Source organism: Sminthopsis crassicaudata, chromosome 2 (assembly GCF_048593235.1).
Source record: "Sminthopsis crassicaudata isolate SCR6 chromosome 2, ASM4859323v1, whole genome shotgun sequence".
Taxonomy (NCBI): Eukaryota; Metazoa; Chordata; class Mammalia; order Dasyuromorphia; family Dasyuridae; genus Sminthopsis; species Sminthopsis crassicaudata.
In genome coordinates this window covers 503,624,237-503,641,363 of record NC_133618.1, presented here as the reverse complement: position 1 = coordinate 503,641,363, position 17,127 = coordinate 503,624,237, and the positions used below count along the sequence as shown (strand labels likewise).

The 17,127-nt window shown below is 37.3% G+C and overlaps 1 protein-coding gene across 2 annotated transcripts in view; it reads right to left on the bottom strand.

Moving 5' to 3' along the window:
- The window catches only part of CFAP77 (cilia and flagella associated protein 77), a 187,960-nt gene that overhangs the window by 48,235 nt on the left and 122,598 nt on the right, over positions 1-17,127 (bottom strand). For both annotated transcript variants that reach the window (XM_074293948.1, XM_074293949.1), the window contains exon 4: positions 5,751-5,856. In XM_074293948.1, coding sequence (XP_074150049.1) covers positions 5,751-5,856 — 106 coding nt within the window. The remainder of the gene's footprint in view (positions 1-5,750; positions 5,857-17,127) is intronic.

The window sequence follows — 17,127 nt, the reverse complement described above, 5'->3', positions numbered from 1 at the left end:
TATAAATAGAGGAGTGAGGTTTAAGAAGACTGGAAAGGTAGGTAGGGGGGCCAGGTAAGTTTCTGCAAGCCAAACAGAGGATTTCATATTTGATCTAGAAGGTGATAGGGAGCCACTAGAGTTTATTGAAAAAAGAGGGAGGAGGATGTGATCATATCTGAGCATTAGAAAGACTAATTTGACAACTGGGTGGAGGATGACCTGGAGTGGAGAGAAACTGGAGAGGCAGGAAGACCAATCAGCAGACTATTGCAATAATCCAGGGATAAAATGATAAGGGTCTGCACTAGGGTGATGGCAGTGTCAGAAAGAAGGGGACATATATAACAGATGCCATAATGATAAAACTGACAGCCCTTAGCAATGGATTAGATATGGAAGTGAGAAAGAATAAAGAATCAAGGATGACACATAGGTCATAAGCCTAGATCACTAAGAATGGTGGTGGCCTCAATAAAAATAGAGAAATTCAGAGTTAGGGAGGATTTGAGAGAAACATAATGACTTCAGTTTTAGACGTATTGAATTTAAGATGTCTACAGGATATCCAATTTGAGATGTCCAATAGATGGCAGAGTAAAGGCAGGAAATCATCAGACCTCTCCCTCAAACCTTTCCAAATTCCTTTAAATAATGACTAAACAAGTTTTAAAAGATACAAAAAGACAGAGTGGAACAATTTTTCATCCTAAGACAACATGAAAGGTCAGCAGGAAAGATGTGTTGCACCAGGGTGGGAGTCCAGTACAGTTCCCAGTGCAGGTTGAGCCAGCACAGCCCCAGCCCAGCAGGAACAGGTCTTGGAGCCCCTGAATCAGGGGCAAAGCTGGCAGTTTCTGGACCTCTCAGCCCAGAGACACCAAAGATGACTAAGAAGGTCAGCAAGAAAGGTTTGTCTCAAATAGAGTGAGAGGGAGGAGGGACAAGCACACACAGTTTTGGAGGCATTTTGCTGATAACCTTGCAGTCAGAGTCACTTTTCTCCACTTTGTCTACCTCTTGGGATTCTGTGAGAACCTGCTCAGCAACTCGTACTGGCTCTGAGAACCTGGCATTGAGCGAAAACTCCAAGGCATAGGAGATTGCCTTGTAAAATCTCAAGTATGGTGGAATCAGGGCAGCTACGTGACAAAATGATAGAATTCTGGGCATGGAGTCAGCAAGACTCATCTTCTTGTGTTCAAATACAGTTTCAGATACTTAGTTGTATGACCCTCAGCAAGTCACTTAGCCCTGTTTGTCTTGATTTTCTCATTGATAAAATGATCTGGAGAAAGAAATGTCAAAACAGTCCAGTATCTTTGTCAAGAAAAACCTCAAACAAGGTCACAAAGAGTCAGATATGCCTGAAAAATCACTTAGAAAAATCGTGGTTTTAATGTCTTAGTGCAAGGTATTATTATCTTTAGAGAAGCCTACTTTGGAATCTGTGATACAGCAAAAGATATCCTAAGAACAGATTCTAAGAATACTAATATTGAGGTAAGCTGAACCAGAGGCTCTTAAACTACAGCCCGAGGGCCAGATGCAGCCGCTGAGGAGGTTTATGAGGCCTGCCTGGTTATGGCAAATGGGCTGAGGGCAGACAAGAGTATGAATTTTTGTTTTCACTATAGTCCGGCCCTCCAACTGTCTGAGGGGACAGTGAATTAGCCCCCTATTTAAAAAGTTTGAGGACCACTGGTTACACAGTGAAATTGTAGCAGAAGTGATTTCCTAACCCTTTGATATAGTAAGGCAGCAAATGATGATACAGTCTGGGCACAAAGGAGCTAATATTACTTACAATAGAACAACTGACTGCTGAAGGAATATTGCTAAAAGCAGAAGTGGCAAAGCTTTCTTCTAGATGCTTGGTCCAGTGTTCTTAAGAAGCATAAATGGAGCTTTCATGCTTGTCCTATATGATGAATTGAAGAGAGTAATTTAAATACTTCCTAATTAAAAAGGGAAATGGTGGGACAGCTAGGGGGCGCAGTGGATAGAGCAACAGCCTTGAATTCAGGAGGACCCGAGTTCAAATCTGATCTCAGACACTTAACACTTCCATCTGTGTGACCCTGGGCAAGTCACTTAACCCCAGCCTCAGGGGGAAAAAAATGGAAATGGTGAATATAGATCATGTAAAATACTTAATCAAATTTAGCATCTGGATCACTGATCTTCAAGAAATTCCTGTTGTCTTTTTAATCCAAGCATTGTCATGTTTGTAGAGGAATCAAGAAAAGCTCTTGGGAAAAGGGACTCATTTATTGTGATCTATTAGTCACACAATGGAACTGATAGGATTCTTTTGGTTTTCAAAAAATAACAAGTACCTTGGGGTCCAAGGAAGCAAATCAGCTTAAACCATTTAGTTTAAATATTATTTGGCAAACCATAAATTTATCTTTAATTATTCACTTTTTATTTTTTTTTAACAACAACAAAAAACCCTGAACAAACCACTATAGCCATGTTAGGATTATGGACAGCATTTTAGCTTTCTACCTTTCCTGTGATCTTTGAGCTACATAGATCCTTTTAGGCCACAATTCAGAAATGCATTCTAAACAGTATCTTTTCTAGATGGACACCAAAGACCAGAGAAATGAAATGATTCATCTAGGATTATACAACAAATAAATAACAGAATTATAACCAGATGCAATACTTGCTACAGAAGATCTCAATAATACCATGAATATAAGTGTAGTCTTGTAACATATGGAATATTATGTAACAAATAGTTACATTGCTGCAATGGGACTATTACAAAAAGAAAATTATTTAACAATTAATAGTGGGAAAAGGTAGAATATGGGATAGTATAGAACAGAATGAACTTAAAATTGTGTTTTTCAAGTTACATTTCAAGCTTCAGTTACATATTTTCAGACAGATACTCTCATTCACTCTTTAGTAAAAATAACTTTCAGTTGAAGAGAGGCACAGTGTCCAGGAATAGGACACCGTATAGTCCCATTATGCTTTGCCCTGGTTAGATCACATCTAGTGTTCATTTCTGAGTGCTACATTTCAGAATCATATTGACAAGCTAAAGAGTGTCCAGAGAAGGGCAACCAGAATCATGGCACATAAAGAAACATTAATTGTTGGAGTCAGGGATATTTAGGCTGGAGAAGAGAAAGTTTAGAGAGAACAAGATCAAAAAGAAGAGGTAACTCTCTTCAAATACACAAAAGATATCGTATAGAACAGCAATTAGACTTGTCTGACTCTGCTTCAAAAGGCAAAAGGAACGATATGTGGGAAGTGAAGAAAGACAAATTCAGTTTTTAGTATAGGGAAACATTTCCTAACAACCAGAGTTATCCCAAAACGGAGTGGGATGCCTCTAATGGAAGTGAATTCCTTTTCTCAAAAGTCTTCAAGCAAAGTCTGGATGACCACATCAATGTGAATGACCACACTGGATATGCAAAGAAGGGATTCATATTCAGATGAGATCCTCTGAGGTCCTTCTCAATTATAAGATGCAGAGATTCTGTGAACCAAATGTTAACCCACTCTATTAGGAAATCTACCTTCTTTCCTGGTAGACTGAGAGGGAAGTAAATTTGAAACCATGCCATATGAAGAATCATTGACCTTTAGCCTAGAGAAGACTTAGTGAAGACTCTTTGTGAGTTCAAATCCAGTCTCAGATACTAGATGACATTGGGCAAGTCACAATCCTGTTTGCTTTGGTTTTCTCATTTGAAAACTGAGCTGGAAAAGGAAATGGCAAACCACACCACTATCTTTGCCAAGAAAACCCCAACTGGGGTCACAAAGAGTTCAGTCCTTGAAATGACTGAACAATTTGTTTTCAGTTGTTTAAAGAGTTTTCATATGGAGGAAGGATTGATACTATTCTGCCTGGCCCCAAAGGGCAGAAAATAGTGCTTGTAGAAAAAAATAATATTTAAATATCAGCTAGATATATAGAGGACTTTTTTTGAAAAGAGTAAGTCTTTTAAAATGACTCTCAGGAGGTAGGAAGTTCATGCCTATTGATGTGTTTAATTGGAAGTAAAATGACCATTTGTTGAGAATATTATGGGGGAGGATTCATTTTCCAGGTAGCAATTAGACTAAATAAATTCCAAGGTCTCTCCCAATTATGAGGTTCCATAATTCTATGAAGAAAAAGAAGAAAAACTCTATCACTCCTAGTAGAATGTAAACCCTTTGAAGGCAGAAATTCTGTTTTGTCATTATATCCCTAGCATGCTTTTTAAATTCAATCAAATTTTTTTCTCGAATTTCTCACACATTCTATTTGTATCTTTTTGAAGACTGAATGTATTAACATTTTTTGTAAATTTGTCTTATTGCCACTTGTTGATAAGGTTTATCAGAATTGTTTTGCCTTGCTATTTCTAGGGCTGAGGACAATGCATAGCACATAGTAGGCCCATAATAAATATTAAATTGAATGTATTCTAGCACTTAGTGCCAGGCTTCTGATAATAAATATTTAAGGATCAATTATTATGGGCTGAATCCTGTTTGTGATACATATTGAATGCTGTTCCTTAAAGCCCTTTATATAATTTGTTCTTTTTCATAGTCTGAACAACCCTTTGATAATTTAATTTGCTTAACTTGCTTCATAAACACTTTCTCAGAAGTACAGAAGTCTTCTCTACCTAGTTCAGGTCAAGTGGTTTTATTCTTTGACCATCAGTCTTTCTCTGATGACAAGAAGGCCTTGAAGCATCTAGAAAGGAAATAGAATATAAGCTACTTGAACTTTGTACATAGAAACAGCTACATTGCAATGATTAACTATGATAGACTTAGCTCTTCTCTGCAATGCAATGATCCAAGGCAATTCCAAAAGACTCATGATAAAAAATGCTATCCACATCCAGAGAAAGAATTGATGGAGTCTGCAAGATAACTGAAGCATACTATTTTCACTTAGTTTTTTGGTGTTTTTTTTTTCCTTTTGTTTTGTTTCTTCTTTCACAATATGAGTAATGTAGAAATAGTTTAACATGATTACACGTGTATAATTTATATCCTATTGTTTGCTTTCTAGAACAAAGGAAGAGAAGGAAGAGCAGGAAAAAAATCTGGAATTCAAAAACTCATAAAAAATGAATGTTGAAAACTGTCTTTACATGTAATTGGAAAAAATACTATTTACATTTTAAAAAGAATGTAAGCTCCTTGAGTGAAGGAATTTTTTCATTCTTTATATTTGTATTCACAGTACCTAGTATAGTACCTAACACATAGTAGATACTTAACAAATGATTGCTAGATATAAAGAACAATATTTTTTTTTAAATTAGAACTCTTAAAAAATGACTCAAGAGGTAGGAAATTTATTTGATGGATCATTCCAAATATCAGTTAATTTTATATGTTAGTACGGTACAGAAGTTGAGAAATACAAAGATAAAACAAGACCTAACAATGAGTAGAAAGGGGGAAGTCACTCATAAATAGTTATAAGTTATATCATAATAATATGTAGAACAGGACTTGGAACAGGAAGGAGCCTTATTATAACAGGACAAAAGAATAGATTTTAGAGTATTTGGTTCTAATCAGTAGAGACCCTTTCTCCATCAAAAGAAAATAACATAAAGGTTTGGATTAGCATTTTACTTTCTCTTGAATAACAATGTCATGGATAGGGTAGAATAAAAAAAAAAAAAAAACAAACAAACAAAAAAAAAAAACGACAAAGATGACAATACATGACAGAACAACTTTCCCAAAAGTTTGTATTTAAAGGAGATTTCTAGTTTTACCTTGTTTTTTTTCTCTTTTTTAAAGGCCTTTTGGGCTGCTTTTTGTTCTTCTATCCATAGCTGCTGGTATTTGTGCTGCATCAGATCAAAGAAGGGCGTAGAAGGCCTAGAACAAAGAGCCCAGACATGATTTTAGGAGAAAATAAAGCCAATTGGGTGGGTCTTTCCACCCCACCTCTGTTTAAGCACATGTTGTCCAACTATTTTTTTTTTGTACTCCCTAGAGTTAGGTAACAACACAGGCAGGGCAGCCTGTTTTCAAATTATTTGAGGGCATCTACTGAATGCTGGCCATACCCACTCCCTTGATCGCCTTCCTCATTGCTATAAAATGGAACTATAAATTGTTCCATTGCTATAAAATGCTATTTGGAACTTTGTGAATCATGGAAAAATTGGATTCCAAATACCAATTCTCTCCTTCCATGACACTCCTAATTTCTGCATAGGAGGATATTTGAATGTCATCAGAGAGCAAAAGAGCCAGCTATTTTTTATTGCTGATGTACCTTTGAAGGAGAAGGGCAAAAAATAGTCATTTTAATTAAGGCCAGTCAGTTGCCCAAATGACTTCGGTCCATGGAGTCAGGTGCTTGGAGAGTTTATAATGCTGCCTAAAAAACCCCTATAATAAGTGGCCATATTATGAGGAGTGGTTTATAGATGATTTCTGTTGGTGGCCATGGCCATAGAATGATGATCTAGATCTGGAAGGAATTTCAGAGGCCATCTACTTTAACCCTACTCTTTCTCAGATGAAGAAACTGAAGTCTAGTAATTGCCCAGGTTCACACAATAAACCTCAGAAAATAGATATGAACCTAGGTCATCGGACTTGATTCATTCCATTGCATTATACTGTCTGCCAAAAAAAGGAATTCTTAATGAATGGCAAGGAAATGGGGAAAATCGATAGTTATTTTTCCCTTGATGAAATCTTAGGCTCATTAGGCACCTGTTACAACTAGTGCCAACAGTGAATAATCACAGAATAGTACTTTTGAGGAGAGCCATGGTATCCTAGAAAGGACATTCAAATAGGGCTTATGGGATATGAGTTCTAATTCCAATTCTGCCATGAACTAGTAGTGGAACTCTAGGTAAGTCATTTGAACTTCCCGAGTAACAAGTTTCTTCATCTGCAAAATAAGAGTCTTAATTTCTACCCTCTCTCACAAAGTCGGAGGACATATTCTATGTAAAATTGGGTCGAATAATTATAAAATACTCTAAAACAAGTGTGCTAACAATAATATAGGCAGAGGAGGAATCATAAAATCAGATAAACCCTAGACAGCCTTCAGAAATTTAGTCAATGACTTATGAAGTAGCCTACCCATCTTTAAGCAAAAAAAGAGCAACAGAAGTAAGTTGGTCCTCTGTCCGGTCCTCTGCCCAGCCTTCTGCCTGGTTACATCACTTGAAGCATCTCTGGCTTCTAGTGGCTTGTTTTCCACCAACTCTACCCAATAGCCCAGGTACAGATTTCAGATACAGGCTACTTTGATCTCAGAGGAAAATATCATGTATGGAGCGGCCAGCAACAACACTCCCTCCTATATGCTCTTATGTGATCAGCTTTTGATTGGTCATTAGAGCTACAAATTTAAATCCTAGATCTCTAAGCCAGATTTTATGAAAGCATCCTCCTCCCACTTCACCTCACAATCCCCAGAAAGTCATACTTCAGGCCCCAAGTATCCCCTTCTTTGGTGAATCTCTAAGCTCCCATTGACAAGTGGATTATTTTTCAGACAGTATCTAAGAATCTAATCTCATCCATAAAATCTACAATTGAGGAAAAACATTTGGTGATCAGCTTCCTTCCAATCTCTATTTTTTATTCTCTACTTTTGATGGTAAATGGTCCTAGACATCTCTGCAGCCTCTCTCAATAAAGAGTAGATAGGTTAAAGTATAGGGACAAATTTAATAAGATAAAATGTAGGGACGGACAAATGTTAAGATAGCAACACAGAACAATGGATAGTGCTAGGCCTGGCTTCAGGAAGACTTCAGACACTTACCAGCTGTGTGACTCTGAGAAACTCAGTTAACCCTGTTTGCCTCAGTTTTCTTATTTACAAAATGAGCTGGAGAAGGAAATGACCAACTACTCCAGTATCTTTGCCAAAAAAATGGGGTCACAAAGAGTCAGACCTGATTCAAACAACTAAACAACAACAACAAAGGGATAAATGTTAAGTTTCACACTGGGGTTCAAAAGATCTATTTCACGAATTCTAGATGAGAGGAGCATCTAATGATGTCCATAGCAGTTTGTTTTTTAAAAAAATCTGGAGATCTTTAGTAGATTATAAATTCAATAAAATATCTTTTTTTTTTTTTTTTTTTTTTTTTTGAGGCTGGGGTTAAGTGACTTGCCCAGGGTCACACAGCTGGGAAGTGTTAAGTGTCTGAGATCAGATTTGAACTCTGGTCCTCCTGAAATCAAGGCTGGTGCTCTATCCACTGCGCCACCTAGCTGCCCCTCAATAAAATATCTTATGACTACATGAAGAGAGGTATAGTGATCAAGACTATGGCATGATATTCTACTTTTTCCAGGTCAGACTACATCTGGAGTTCATCTCTGGGTGCCACATTTCAAGAATAACTTTGCTGAACTCAAGAGTGTCCTAAAGTCAACCAAGATGGTGAAGGGCATCAAGATCACGGCATATGAGTATTTATATTTATACTGGGGCTATTTAGCCTGGAGAAGAGAAGACTTAGAGAGAACAAGATTGAACAAGAATAACTATTTTTAAATATTCAAAGTTGCTTGGGATAGGATCTATCTAGACCAATAGATGATTTTCAATCCTAGGCACCGGATCTTGAGGAACAGAAGACCACCTTGTACTAATCTTCTCTTCTGCCATATCCTCCCGGCTAGGATTTTCTTTGGTGGAAGCAAGCCTCCCTTTGGGAAGTTATTTTGCCTTTCTGGGCTGCCAGACTGTCAGCAGGATACCACCTGAATCAAGAGCAACTACCAGCTTTGAAATGCCACTCATGGCCAGATGATCTTTTTATAGTAGAGGCAGAAGCCAGCAATACATATACAAATAGTGGCTCTTTTGTTTTCTAGTTCCTTCACCCCTGTGGTGACTTTTATTACTTAATTATTACACACCCCATGCTTCAGAACAGCCTAATTTATAGTCGTGTTTTCTAATGATACCAGAGGCATAATCTGGCAATAACTACCCTGAGAGGCCATTCATATCAGAAGAGCTCCTTCCCTTCCCCTTCACTGCATGTATCATAGGCAGCCAGGCCAGCCTCTGCCATTCTCTGTGTAACTCCAACAGCTGGTTCTGACCATTTAAAACATGTCAGTACCACAGTTTTATTCTTTCCCCTTTTCTATCTAGGATTCACCTTCCCCCAAAGAGTTATGCTGCCTTCCCCATTCCAAAGCCAGGGGAAAGAATTCAAATTAGAAAGGATGGAGTGTAGGAGTTGATTAAAGGAACTGGCCAATGGTATGAGTCCAAGTCCTAAAGGATTTCTTAGGTCAAGCCCAATGCAACCATCCTTCCTCTCCAGTTTGGGGGAAAGAGTATAATTTAAAGTTAGGTCTGAATCTTAGAATTTTTTTCAAGCAAAGAGGTTATAATACTTGCAAGTACAGCATATATCACATAACTAAACTATACCCACATAAGTAAAAATTAGGTAAGTTATGTTGATGTTGTAAGGTATAATTGATGAAAAGCTTATGGTATAAAATGATACAAACAGAAAAGTCTCTTAAAGCACATGAACCCTAGAAATAAAAGCAACAGCATTCAAACTGCTTATGAATGAAAGCCATCATTTTTTTTCAGAACAAAGACATTTAATGAAATAAACAGAAAACTAGTAATAGAATATTTACCATATAAATCTGCCCCACACACTCCCATTTAGAAGTTGGAAAGGATCCAGAGGAATAATGACCAGAATGTGGCAGGGCCATAAAATCATGACACAAGAAGGAAGCAGAGATGTTTAGCTTAAAGGAGAGAAGACTGGGGGAAGTGGGGAAGGGAAGTAGAGTGGTAAGGAGTGGTATAATGCCTTTAAATGAGTTTTTAAGTGGGAGAAGGTTGCTATTTGTCCTTAATTCTTGAAGAGACCATGACATTAGGGAGGTAATGCCATGACATGCAAGTGAATTTAAGTGAGTGAGGGCTGTATAAAGTCACCAACCTCACTTTCTCCTCTGGAGCCATTTGGGTCCACTGGCAAGCTGTAGAACAGAATGACCAGAGAGGAAGCCCTGGATGCAAAGGGAGGCCTTGACCTTTTAAAACTAAGAACCCTGCAGGAATAATGAATAGAAATTGCAGAAAGGCAGCTTTTGGCTTAATTCAAGAAAAAGCTTTCTAACAGAGCTGTGGGACAGTTTGGGAACTAGAATGGATTGCTTCTAGTGGATTTTCCCTCACTACAGATCTTCAAGCTAAGCCTAGATAATGGTTTTCTGAGTCTCAAACAACCAGTCACAGGTTATTCTGGATAGATTCATTAGAATTTGCAGAGGAAGAAACTCAAACACTGTACTGGGGAAGAATACATATTGGACTGTTCCCATATCCTCTCATTGTGGTTTATGTGGGAAATTCCTGGTATAAGCATTTCCTCCATCAACCTAAATCCCATTCCACCTACAATGTAGTAGTTAAATCCTATGCCAAGAACCAGAGATAGCAAATGGTTTATTTAATGTTACATAGAATCAGAAGCCAAATCTGAACTTGACTCCAGGACTAGCAAAATTTCCATAATCCTATCCATTATATACTATATTGTGTTTCATCTCTTCTGTGGTTTTGCAATCAGCATCAGCCACAGAGTCACTTTCCCTCTAGCATCCTTCCAATTCCCTTCTACCACATCACAATGTTCCCCAAACTCTTAAGCCACTCCCCTTTCTTCTGTTAGTGAAGAAAGTGATCTGATGAGTTGATTTGTCCTAAGATATCAGGGAATAACTGGCCCATTTCTCATAATAATAGAGGAGGTTTGTTAAAGACTAAAAGAGAAAAGACAAGTTTAACACAAAGTAATGAATCAATGATACTAAAATCTGGAGACTAGTGAGAAAAATAGCTTGGGATGGGAATGGGTGTTGGGGAAAAGACTTTTTAGTGTCCGCTTAAGCTTAAATCACATTGCCTAGCTGATCCCTGGTCTTCAATATAAAATACAATGATTTGTTTTATGCCATGAAGGCAGATTTTTTACCAATCAAATATGGTATTTAATAATTATTTATCTTATCTAATGAAGTGGGTTTTTAAAAAATAATTAGAACAGAGTATAATAAAATAGACTTAACAATTGAATCCATACTAATTATGTTATTTTTATAACTATAAGTTTTCCAGGTTTCAGTTCTGATTCCGAACATGCTTAGCATTGGGCTGATGATGTACCTAGAACAGGATCTTGCATATAAGAGATATTCTTAAAGTATTTACTGAGTTATGTACTAATATATAAATGACAAATCAATTATTTGATCCAAAAGTATTAAGCACTGCCGCTATACCAGGCACTATGTTGGGGGTAAAATATCAGTCAGTCTCTAACCAAATCAACATTTTTTTAAGCTAAGTACTGTGCTAAGTACTAGAGAGGTACAAAGAAAAGCAAAAAAATGAGTTCTTGTTTCCAAGAAATATATAGTCAAATAGAAGAGAGACAAGATGGTAAATATGTGGGGATAATCCCAAAGGAAAGGTGCTAAGATTAGGGAAGAGTAAGAAAATCTTGCAGATGGTGGGATATTAGCTGAGATTTGAAGAAAGCCAGGAAAACTTGGGGAACAGCCAATAGAAATGTTCAGTCAGGAAATGGAGCACAATGGGAAAAACAGCAAGTCAGTGTCACTGAATTGAAGAGTAAGAGCAGGGAAATAAGGTAAAAGAATGGAAAGGTGGGAAGTCCCAGAAAGTAAAAGGTTTTAAAAGACAAATAGTATGTTATATTTGATCATAGAATTAATAGAGATATGCTGGATTTCATTGAATAGGAGGTAACATATATGATCAGACCTGTACTTTAGGAATATCCCTGACATCTGAGTGGAAGATGGCCTGGAGAGTCAGGGATACCAGCCAGATGGCCATTGCAATTGTCCAATTGTGGATGTGGATAAAGGTGGTAGTAGTAACAGAAGAGAGAAGGATGTCCAGGCTCATCATCTCTTCTTTTCTCACCAGGATACATTCTTCTAGATTTCCTCATTACATCACTACACTAGGTACCTTTTCTGTCCTCCTTTCTCTTCAAATCTATTTCAATTTCCTTTTATGTGTTGTCTTTCATGTTAGAACATAAGCTCTTTGAGGGCAGGGACTGTCTTTTGCTTCTAGTTATATACTCAGGATTTAGCATAGTGCTAGCATATCCTAAGTGCTTAATAAATGTTTGTTGACTTACTGATTTTGTCAAAGGCTTCAGAGAAGTCAAGAAAGGTGGGGATTGAGAAAGAGTCATTTGATTGGGCAATTAAAGATTACTGACAACTTTGGAGAGAGCTGTTTCAGTTGAAGACAATCATAAAATGGTCTCTTCCCTCAAGGAGTTAACATTCTATCCATGGGAACAAAACATACATATAAAAGTAATTATCTGATTATGAGGAAATGTACACTTCCTTCCTTGGATAATTCAATTCAGTAAATATTTATTAAGCAATTGCTGAGTGCATGCATTGGAGGAGATACAGAAATCAATAGAAGGAAAAGACGGTATGGCTGATAACTATGGATAATAACTAGAATGATTAGGAAGAACTTTATGTAAAAGATGGCATTTGAGTTAAGCTTCAAAAAAAACCTTAGAGACAGAGATGTGGAGAGAGACCTACAAAAGAAGAAATGGGAGAAATGGAAGGTTGTGACTAGGGAACAGCAAGTAAGTCTCCTTTCTTGAAATGGAGTGCTTACAAACTGTAGTCATGAGTAATAAGTCCTCCAAGGAAGGCTAGAGCCAGCTTGTTAAGGGCTCTCAATGCCAAATAACAGAATTTGTATTTTGTTCTGGAAGTAAGAGGAAACTATTATGGTTTCTTGAGCAGAGGTGTGACATGGTCACATCTGTCCTTTAAAAAACTTGTTTTTGGCAACACTAGGTCTAATAGACTAGAAAAGGGAAGAATGTAGGCAGGAACCCAATTAGAAGAGTAATGTAATAGTCTAAGTAAGAAGGGATAAAGCTTGAAATGGAGTGAAGGCTGTGCAATTGGAAAGAAGAGGATGGGTGCATGTAACTATATAGAAATTATTGTTGACAAGAGTAGGCAACTAGTTGGATGTATATATGAAGCAAGGGAAAATAAGAGACTAAAGATGATTTAAGAGATTTTGAATCTCAACTGGAAAGATGGTGTGGCCAAAGAGAAACCTCGAACTTTAGGAAAAGGGTGAATTTGGAATAAGAGAGAAATACTGAATTTGTGAATCCTATGAGACATTCAGTTCAAGAATTATTTGGTAATACATATGGACCTTAGGAGAGAAATTAAGGCAAGATATATAAACACCTAGGCTATCTACATGAATATATGAATCCATGGGAGTTGATGAGATTACCAAAAAAGTCTAAAGAGAGGGCTGATGAGAGCTCTAGATAGAGTTTTGAGGTATACCTACAGATAGGATGTTAAAGCCATGGATAACAACCCATTAAAAAAAAAAAAAAAAAAAAAAACAGAAGGAAGAGAATTAGAAGAAAACAATACCAAAAAAATCCCAAGGAGAAAGAGTACTCAGGAAAAGAGGTTGTCAGTGCTATGAAATGATGTAAAAGGATGAGGACAGAAAAGACCACAGGATTTGTCAATTAAACGATCACAATTAACTTTGCAAAAAATTATTTCAAAGAGTGCTTTCAATTGTCCTCTAAGAATAGTCCAGATAAGCCATTTTGCTTGACAATCCTTTCCAACATAAAGCTTTTCAATGACCATTTTTTCAAATATATTTAAAAATCATACTTTTTTTTCTTGAATGTAAATGCAGTTCTGTATCATAAAATGACTATCTTTTTATCCAGAGTGAATGATTTTGCCACAGGCTCAGAGCCCCTATGGTAATAATTATAAGTATAATTTCTACATTTTATTCTGAATAGTTGAAATCACTTCACATATATAAGATCTTAATTATTTATTCTTCCTGAATGAAAAGAGATACTTTAGCTAAGGAAGCTGAAACACAGCGAGGTCAAGTAAGTTGCTCAAGATTACACAGCAATTCTGTAGCAAAGAGTGCACTATCACCCCTGAGGCTAGACTGTCTCTTCCAGATAGTTTGAGATACTTTGTGAATATGAATGAGCTTTCAGACCGGGCTAACGAGATACCACAAATTCAACTAAGACTGTCTAGCAAACAAATTTCAAAGGAGAAAATAAAATTCAGGCATCCTAACTTCCCTTGCCTCCTCTAACAATTCCACTACATGGTATCTTTTCATTTTAATTTATAATACTAGACACTCTCAAAGCCCTTAAAAAAATAATGTTGGATTTTTTTATCCCCCTGAATTTAAAAACTTCTGGGCTTCAGGAAGGGGATTCAGAGAAAATTTAAGTTTTTCCTTAGGGTAAATGATGAAGGATGTGAGTTCTAAAATGCAGGTGAAATCAGTAGAACCACCAGGAGTCAAGTACCTAGAGCAAATTCATCTTAGTCTCTCCTTGGGGAGATGTCACCTTTCATGTTACCATGCCACCCAGGAGAAGTCAGCTGGGCTGTGGAAAGGTATGTGAAAGGGTCATGGAAACATGGAATAGAACAAAAGCCCCCATTACGGACTCCTCTGGGATAAGTAAAGGAAAATCGTTTGTCTCCTAAATACCCGAACCTGAATCCTAAAAGAAGAAATAAAAAGGAGCTGCCCTGTAAAGAAAGGCTGAAGGAACCAAAGGGCCACGTGAGAGCTAGGGAACATAAGTCAGGCATCAAGGGTCATAAAGGACCTTTGGAGGTGGGGTTTCCAATCCTCTTTAATAGCATCTAGAGACTGGAATGGTTTAGGACAGCCCAGAAAAGGAGCTAATTTCCTAGGAATGTTAAGTAAAGAAGAGGAAGATCAAACATGAACCCTTGATACAAAGAATCAACCTCCACTAGAAAGGGAGACTTTATTTAATCAACTTAAAAATTGTGTTTCACAGTGGAAAAAATGGAATGTCAGATTAATAGAATTTTACCTTTAGATATAATAATAAGTAGATTTACATCTGTAAAAATCCCTAAATTCCTATCAAGATTCTTTTTAAAATTTTCAAAATATGACCTTGTAAGATCTCAACAAACATTTTTATGTACAAAAAAAAGATTGCATGTAGAACCATGATTCTGTTATGTACAGTTTCATTTTTTAAAGGATATATTAAATTTGACCCAATAGTACCGACAGTATCCTCTCTTTTTGTAGCCTCCTTTGAATTTCCAATAAGGAATGCTTTTCTGTTGATTTACCTTATTAAGAGAACGGACCAAAGTAAGAGATAGGCAAAGGAGGGATCTTAGTCCTACTCTTCCTTCAAGACCTTGCTCAAGTACTATTTCCTTCAAAAAGTGTTCTTTATTACTGAGTATCCTCTTCCTTTGAAAATCTTTAGCACTTATAGCCAGTCCAAGTCATTGGGCATTTATCATATATTGCTTGATATTGTTAGTTATCTTTTTCTGTTATTTGTGCTCTTCTACTCTGTTGAAATGCAAGTCTCGGAAAGGCAGGAGCTGCATCTTATTCTTGGTATCCCTTTTACTTAACACCAGCTCAATAAATATTTACAATTAATTGATGAGCAAAGAGAGAAAGGTATCTTAGAAGCTCCCTAAATCCAGGTCTTGGAGAAACAGTTGAATTCTTTCCATTTATTTTAGATTGTCATAGTCCTCCCTGAGCCACAGGGTTGAGAAGATTCCCTACCTTTTCTGGGAGAGACTGATAATCATCATTGTGATGATAATTCATAATTATATGGCATTTGATGATTATAAAAAATTTCTTTTTTTTTAAATTTTTTCCACAATAGTACTATCAGTTTCTGCAAGTATTATTATCCCCATTTTGCAGATAGGAAAACTTAGGCTTAGGGGGGAAAATTTACTTGCCTAAGAAGCAGCCAAACCTGAGTTGTCTCATAGAATATAAATTCCTTAAGGGCAAGGACTGTTTCATTCATTGTATTTTTATCATCTCTTTCTGGCATAGTGCCTGGCCCATGGTGGATGCTTAATAAATGCTGATTGATTGATTGATTCTGAATCCAAGCCCAGGGCTCTTTCTACTATACTCAGCTGCTTTATCATCACTGAATCTCTCTTTCTCTTCAACAGTCTGGTTCAGCATACACATTTTGTCTTTTCATACGTCCTAATGAACTGCTTCCTTTGGATTATTCAGACAGCAGCCACTCCAAGGGATTTAGAGTGAGTTGTTGGCCCAGTGTAGACCTGCATTAAAAAGCCAAATACTTACCAAATCTATACTTCCTCTACGGTGGTTCTGGATTCCCTAAGCGCACTTTGGAATGTTATATAATTCAGGCAGCTTTCTCTATGCCCTAGTGGATTTTGGGGTGGGAGGGAGGTAGGGGGATTCTATGTTGCTATTTTCACTGGTTCTTAGACAGAGAATTGTTTGCCTATGGATCCGTAAGTAGTTTCCATCAGTAATGACAGGGCTCCTGCTAACAGCTTATACAAATTATTTGCTGATAACCTGGCAGGAACCTTTCAGAAAAGAAACTTTGTGCCCTGATGAGCCCAGTCACAACAAAACTGTGTCAAAACTAAGTCTAATATGGTGAAAAATGAAGAAAAAAATTAAAATGAGCTCCAACTTGTTGTCGGCCTTCAAGAAACTTCAAATTAGTTCAATCAAATCCATCTTCACTGCTTTGCAATTGATACCCCACACCAGGGGTTGATCTAAAATGAAGGCACCGGGGACATGCAAGAGAAATGGAAATTATCATTTGCAAACATTAGGCTGACACTTTGTGCGTGTGTGTGGTTGAGACCTGACAGCTCTGATTTGTGGGCTCCATTCCTCTCTGCCAAATAGTGCTCTGTTGAGATTAGAGGGGGCTCCTTTTATGGCAGCCCATCTTCATCCTCGCTGCTCATTAAAACTTTGTGGAGCAGGAGAACTTGGCGGAAGATAGGAAGGCGTTGGAACCTTCTGAGGGACTTTGGTACACATTTGTTGAAAGGTGTTTGAGAAGGGAGCCTTGGGTCTGACAAACTGGATTTTAGTACGGCTCTCCATTCACAGCGGGCTAAAATAATTGGTCATCAGTGACTACTAATTCGGTTTCGTAGCCAGAGGCAATTTTTTTCTTTCTGGAAAATCAATGA